This window comes from Octopus bimaculoides, chromosome 1 (assembly GCF_046866305.1).
Source record: "Octopus bimaculoides isolate indiv1 chromosome 1, ASM4686630v1, whole genome shotgun sequence".
NCBI lineage: Eukaryota > Metazoa > Mollusca > Cephalopoda > Octopoda > Octopodidae > Octopus > Octopus bimaculoides.
Genome location: NC_142928.1, coordinates 34235470 through 34243281, shown reverse-complemented (window position 1 = coordinate 34243281; position 7812 = coordinate 34235470). Strand labels below are relative to the sequence as shown.

The 7812-nt window shown below is 36.5% G+C and overlaps 1 protein-coding gene across 3 annotated transcripts in view; it reads right to left on the bottom strand.

Annotated features, from left to right (window-relative positions):
• LOC106879638 (carnitine O-acetyltransferase) overlaps positions 1 to 6709 on the bottom strand; it is a 41306-nt gene extending 34597 nt beyond the window's left edge. The window contains exons 1-2 of one of the 3 annotated variants that reach the window (XM_089350207.1): positions 6498 to 6709; positions 3229 to 3362 (exon numbers count right to left, since the gene is read on the bottom strand). In XM_089350207.1, the coding sequence (XP_089206333.1) occupies positions 3229 to 3255 (27 nt within the window). In that variant the 5' untranslated portion in view covers positions 3256 to 3362; positions 6498 to 6709. Of the gene's footprint in view, positions 1 to 3228; positions 3363 to 3589; positions 5087 to 6497 lie in introns of those variants that run through there. The other 2 variants (XM_089350192.1, XM_089350202.1) reach the window with 2 other exon arrangements.
• Between the last annotated feature and the right edge of the window lie 1103 nt (positions 6710 to 7812).

Genomic DNA, 7812 nt, shown 5'->3' with positions numbered 1-7812 from the left:
AAGTGGACTCCTATATGCTAGAAATAGATGCCGAATCATCTAACCATGAAGAATATGTTCTCAGTAAAATTTCAGCGAGACGACAGACCGTAAAAGGGCAAGACAAATGAAAAAAATTCGGCATCTATTTCTAGCATATAAGTGTCCACTTTTGCTGGTCATTCCTCTTATTTGTGTGCGTACATATATATATATATATATATATATATATATATCCATTGGATATATATATCATCATATGTGTTTATGTATATATATATATATATATATATAGATAGATAGATAGATAGATAGATAGATATAGATATATATACATTCACAATTTCAGTAGCTAAGCAATAGTGCTGTAGTGGGTTAAAGGAGAGGTGGGCATTACAAAGATAAGTAGCTGGGAAGCTTTGACAGATGATACAGATCAGGTATAAGCAGGTGGATGGGGCTAGACATTGACAATATGGTTTCAGGACATCATTTTTGCTGAGATGGACAGGTCTTCTTGGGCATAACGAATTACCAATCACCTCAATCCTTTGTCATTTCCTCCTTGAGGCTCAACAAACTGACGCGAAACTTCATTACTTCATCCTACAACTTCTTGGAACTTTCTCTTTCATGTGTATCCTCCATGTTTAATGGCCAACACTTCTTTATGCAGCTGTTCTCAGCCAAATGCCTTACTACTGCAGTTTTCTCTTTTGCACCTACATGCCACTTATGCCCAATTTTTCTCTCAAGACATTTGCACTTTATTAAACTACCTTTGTTGACCATGCTGCCATTCTTGTACCCCATTCATTACATCTACCTCAATCCCCATTTCTAATCAATTGTCGCACTCTTTTCACAATTTTGCAAACTTACCTACCCACCCATCCTTTCTGTTCATCTATCCTTATTCTCTCTTTTATATTCACCCTGTTCATTGAGGGTGTGCTCTCACCATCTCTCTCTTGCCAATTAGGGGAAGCTATGTATCCCCTCTTCTGCAAGACATCGGTTTCTGTCCATCTATCATATTTTCTCCTCCCTCAATACCACATCCCACCACTTAGTTGAGGTGGAGGGGTGTGTGCTTGTCATGTTGGTGACTTGACCTCTGCAGGTTATGTAAAAGGCATCCAGTACACTCTGTGAAGAGGTTGGCTTTAGGAAGGGCATCCAAGCATATATACCATGCCAAAGTAGACACTGGAGCTCAGCAAAGTCCTCTGGCTCGTCGGTTCCTATCGAACCGTCTAATCCAAACCAGCATGGAAAGCGGACGCTAAATGATGATGCGACATATTAAACACATACTTCAATCAGGTTATTTTTATAAGCATAAAACACTGAACATTAACTGGAAATAGATTCGCTAAAAGTGTAGTCAGTTATTAATAGTAACTTTATCGATAGTGCCTAAAATTAACCATACACACACGCACGCATGCACATACGCACGCACACATGCACTCAGATATGCAAGCCGCCACGAGGCTGGCTTGTCCGGCGAGGAATAACAAAAGCCATCCTCAAATCAATCGAAACGGTCTTAAAGAGGAATAACATATAAGACTCTCCTAGTGGACGCGACAGCCATGTCTGACCCAGAGCTAACCAACCAAGATAGAAAGAGAAGTAAAAGTTGATAGAAATTGTACATATACGAGAGAGAGAGAGGGAGATCCTAGTCTCAAAATTCATCTCTATCATAAGTTTTTTTAATATCGACATTTCTCCACAACAGCAGCATGAGTTAGTTGGTGGGTTTGTAATACTGCAATTCACCTTGTACGCAGGGTCGTCCCAGATCTTTCATCGAAAGTAGTGATGCGAGACGAAATGCACCAATGCATTTACTATCTCTGCTTAAAAAAAGAAGGTGAAGAGGTGAGCTGGACCGCAAATAATAACAATAATTCTAGCAGATCGAGCAACTTAACAGAGGTTCCAATTACTGCACTACACCACAAGAAAAACTACTGTTTGATTGCTAAAAAGGAAGTGTCTACGCGGTCCCTCAGTCCGCTAGAAATAGTAACAAAATCTCTCTCTAATCATACATTATTATCTTAAAAATTGGGACGACACACTGCATAATGCTGTCCAGGATGCACTATGATAAAAAAAAACTATATATATATATATATATGGAATTGTCACCGATGAAACGCCTTTGATCTGGAATTGATTCAATCAAGGCTGATATGTGAATAAACAACGAGAGTGTGCGTGCGCGTGGGTAGATGGACGGAGCAATGGGTCTGTGCGCTAGACTAGACCGACGATCCTTATGCGATAGGTATGCTCGGTTCCACATTCAAGTGATTATTTATAGCTATTTCAGGTTAGGCAGGTATTTGTATCAGTATCTTACTGGTACTTACTTTAACAACTCTGATTTGATAATGCCTAATGTCACCGGCACGTTTGGAATGCAGAACAGTAAGACATTTTGTATTATATGAACGTAAAGGAGTAAAATAATTCTATATTGTCAAGGTAATCAGTACTGAAGGAAATTAAACTACAATACAAGATATACTGAGGTTGAATGTGTTGAAAATAGAAACAGACGGCTTGACAAGCAATAAAAATGGACAGACAGACAACAAAAAAACAAAAAAAATAGTGAGTTAGATTTGCAGAAAGAAACATATGTGAACAAGAGACAGAGTCGTCGCCAGACAGATATATTATTGTTTAGTCCCTGGTTAGTCTTGAATCAGGACACCAATGATCCAAAGCATTGTAACCAACCCATTTATCATTAGGGTTACCCAGGACTATTAATATCTAATGTGTCCTTTACTTATTTAAGATAGAAAGGTGTGACTTAAGAGAGATTTGGCTGAGGTTTCTAGCAGGCCGAGCGACTGAGTAGAGTTCCCTTGTTGGCTCTACAATTCATTAAAAAAAATTGATAAATAAACTCTTGGAGAGACACACTAATAGACAGATAGATAGATAAAGACATATTATCAAAGCATCATCAATAAAAAGGCGAACAAAGCGAACAAATAGATAAAGAGTTTGGGAAGATGGTAAGTTTTTAGAAATTGTTTTTCGAAGAGAAAACGTAAACAAACGTCGGTAAAGTTTTTCCTTTCTGGCACAAAGCTGGCTTAATAACGGTTAACATAATTAAGTCGGTGGTTCCTTTTAGAGGAACAAGATTTAAAGCAATAACAGCATAATAATAAACGATCTCCAATAAGGTAAATAAATAAGAATAGTTAGGTTACTTACAGTGCTTCGCTGTAATGATAGCAACATATTTCTTTTTTGGTGATTCCTTTATATACGTTTCTAGTTTCAAGTGGTTTCTTTATTTCAGGCTTTCGTTCGGTTTAATCAGCAATTTAAACTGTTCGAAGTCTGACCTTTGAGATAACAAACAGAACAACTTCATGAGGGTCGAAAATAAAGCATATACACACTCACACATATATAGATACATGTAAATAAATACATACAGACAGACAGATAGATAGATAGATAGACAGACAGATAGATAAATAGATAGATAGACAGACAGATAGATAGACAGACAGAGAGAGATAAATAGATAGACAGATAGATAGATGGAAATACAGGCACACATACACACCTATGTATAGTTATGTAATGGGACAGACAATATGTTAGAAATAACTACTTCGAGCAGCGTATTTACCTTAGTTAACATCTGAGCGAAATATTTTTGCAACTACTTTTGTAAAGAGCTGCTCCTGCTTCGTGAAGCAGTTTTGTTGTTTTTGTGGGGGGGGGGGGGTATTTATTTATCTATTTATTATTTTGGAAGAAATCTCAACATAAAAGAACACAAGAGAAGGATGTAATTAAAGGGAAATAAACGGAACTCGGTCTGATCCTAGTTCCTTCAGTGGTGGAACATTGCACCAAAATCTAGCGATGCGCGTATACGTCAAAGAAATACATATATAATTCTGTATACTTTGACTTATATATATATACACACACACACACACACATATATATATAGATAGATGCACACACATATGTATGTATATTTGTTATGTGCGATATATAACCAATGTTGAGAACTCCTTTTAGAGTTCGGAAGATTTGGTCGTGATGAGAAATCGAATTATTTTTCGATATGCTTTGCTGTAGTTATCCATCGATATTCTGAATACAGTACATACCGAAAGAAAAAAAAAATAGGAATAACAAATTATCTCTTATAATTCTAAATTCTATCTACACACACATCTATAATCACATCATTTCGAAAAATATACATATTCGAAATGATTGCGTATAGATGAATTATTTAAAGCACTGAATATATTAAAAAATAAACGAGAGAACCCTTAATTATAGTTTACATATTTTCAAGTTATCGAAATAATAACTAATTACCCCTCAAATTACACCACCGTCTTTAAAAAAAATAAGAGGAAGAAATTGGATAATGTAGTTCTAAATGCATTTTGCCTGAAATAAGACGGGATGGCCATGGTTGGAATGCCTTTGATCATAAGTCTGCAAGATCAGAAAAGACCTATGTGTAAACAACAATGATTTCTGCTCGAAATTCACATTCATTCTTTTAATAAGTCACAAGGCCAGCTTTATTTAGCGACGGTTGAATCGATATCAATAATATATCAGTGATATTTAATTAATCGTCTCAAAATGAACAATTGACTTGTTCCCAACAGGATTTGAATAGCAATTATTGTGCAGAGATTTGAAGTTAGAAGCTGCAGTAAATCATCATGCTTCCTATATTCATTTCATTAGATTAGCCTAAATAGTTGTGATGATCTAAATGAAATTAGATGCTGTGGCTTCCATACCTTTCTATACGTTAATAGCACAAATAAATTGAAATGTATTGAAACCGGCTTTTCTCATTTGATTTGCCGGTTGATTCGATTATTAATGTTATGGCTGTTTAGCCCTAGGCCCGCCGTGATTGAGGAATGCGATGATCAAAGCATTTTCGTCTCTTTATTGTTTTCAGGCATAATATATCTAGGACCACATTATTTAATGTATCATTTTTAAGACGGGAGAGAAATCTGGCTGCTGTTTTTAAAAGGTCGAACGATAACGAAGAGGTTCTATCGTTTTACTCGCTATTATTACTATTGATTTCTTAGGTGCAATACCGGATGAGGGAAATTGGTTGTTGTGGCGGTCATTTCTTTCCGTAGGACTTCCGTATGGAATCCGATCTGGCTGATAAACTAGGCTACTACTTCTGTAATGAAGAATAATTTCTTTCACTAATTCTACGTTTGTGAATGATTCTACTAAGTACAACCACTAACTGATTGCAATTTCTTGATTACCTTCATTACTTCGTTCTTGTAACGCTCGCCACACGTTTATTTTTAATTTATTTTTGTTTATCAATATATGACCGGTTCTTATTGAGATCAGACGAATTGTCTGCATACTCGTCTGTCATTTTACCATTCCGTCTTTTTCTCATATATTCACTCCGCTGGCACTCAGGAAATGCAATAGACACTAAAACATTTTACACAATAATAAATCCATATTTACATTAAATATATTTTGTGAATCTATGTAATTAAAAATGCTTATTAATCTAATAGGGAACTAGACTAAGGTCATCAATATTTATTTGTTTAACAAGAATAATGTATTAAATAATATATCTAAATATATTGATTTCTTACATAGATCTACAGTTTCAGATTTATTATAAGGAAGAGAAAATGTGACTATAGGACATTTGTGTACTTTCAAAAATATCAGCAACATAAAATGAAGTATCATTTCTACAACTGGAAATCGAAATCAGGTTAACTGCATCTAATATCGATTTATTTGTTATTAAAATACCAATAAATCAACGAAGTACTTCGCTCCAAATTGAAATTATACATTTTTTTTCTTTACGTATTCAGTAATCTGACAAAGCGGTAGAACCCCTAATTTTTTTTGGGGTTCCATTTGCGCTCCAATTATTATACGATTTCCGTCCGTTGTTCTCTTTACTGGACGTCATTAAGATAAAAGTGCATCTTCCTCCTCTTCCGTTCTTTCTTTTCTGATAGTCCTATATCGATGCTTCAGGTCACTGTTGATATTTTTATAGCTTTATCAGAAGGAAGAGATGTAGTGCTCATGACCTTCTGAAGCACCCCTGAGACTGATAAAATCGATACTGTTGTTTTTTTAGCTTGAATATCTGTAACCAGACGACTCCAGGAGAAAAGTGGGGGAGAATTCCTAAGGGTTGATGCTTTGAAAAAAAAAAAAAAAAAAAAAAGGGATTGGATATGTGAAGGAGAAAGGAGACAGTAGCGATGACAAGAGGAGAGGCGTATAAATTCAGTGCTCCAGAGTTTGACTTATTAAAGTCCTAGGCTTACGAATTGCACCTGAAAGATATACAAAAATTGAAAACATACGAGGAGGTGAGATTAGTTGGAAATATTTCGCAAAATTCTTTTCGGCATATGGCTATATAGATAATCTTAATCTACATCAGTTTCACAAACATATAAACTCACCAAACTCGTTCAGCTTAGACTTGGAGAAATTACTGAAAAAAACAAATTTTTGTGATCCAAATTTAAACGTTTCAACTCGCTCTACAGCCACAGTGAGGGCAGGTTACTACATGCTGTTGGATATTTTGGAACAAATCAGTATTTATAGGGCAATTCAAGAATTATATTGGCTTCGTTTCAATTTTCAATTCTAATTATACATTTTATATGGTAAGTTTAATTAGATGTAATTGCTATTTTCGTATGTCGACTCTAATAAAGTTTATTGATCCACCACATTTTTCTTGTATTTACAAGGTGCGTTCCTTGGGCATAAAAAAAAAAAAAAATTTTGTACATTTCACAAATTCTGTTCAATCATCTTCAAAATACTCCCGTCCGTTGGAAGTTCACACGCTTCTTTAAGCGGTTCTGCCACTGCTGGTCACACCTCTGGAACGCCTTCTCTGGAATGCTATGGAGCTCCACCGTCGCTTTTCTCAAAATTTCCTCTCGCACTTCCCTTTCAGTGTGGTTTTCAGTTTGAGGAAGAGCCAGAAGTCATTAGTGCCAAGTCGGAAGAGTAGGGAACCTGTCGAACAATTTTTATTTTCATATATAACATATAAACATGTACATCTTTTAGAACATTGTCATTTTATAAGATTTTGCTGGAAAATTTTAAAATTAAAATAAAGTTATTTACATGAAAGAAAATTACCGGAGAACTTTCATATAATTTTCCAAATCTTTCTGTTAAAACTGTATTGAAACCATTTGTGGGAATTTTTTTTTTCATCGCAGCAACTGGTTGCACACCACAAGGTTTAACGGAACCTACTGAAGCAAACCAGCACGCTCGCAGCATTACCACGAGCGATGGCGAGGCTAAGGCGTTGGGAAAGCCAAGCGCCCTCACAGGCATCATTGACACCTTGGTGAGGCGAGCTGCCAACATTGACAAGAACTTCGCGGTTAGTGGCCCAGTCCCTCCGAACGCTTTAAACGCCATAGGCTGGAAGAGATAGTTCACTGTCTGGTACCGATAATTCAGGATTCTCTTCCGTTCGGTTACGGAAGCAGTGACCCTCCCATTAACTACAGCATCCAGCATTTGGGAGTCGCAGATTGTGACGTCCCAAATGAGTCACCTACCTCTAGCCCAGAGGTAGGGTAAGACCATCTGGTCTCTTTCCATCACTTCTGGATAACCCCGGCGGCTCCAGAACTGAGGGGATATTAATCCGAGCCAAGGCCTGTTTAATGATTAGGTTTAGCCCGGTGTGTCGAGCGAAGCGACCAGCATTTAAGGTGGCAATACAGACCTAAACCCCCA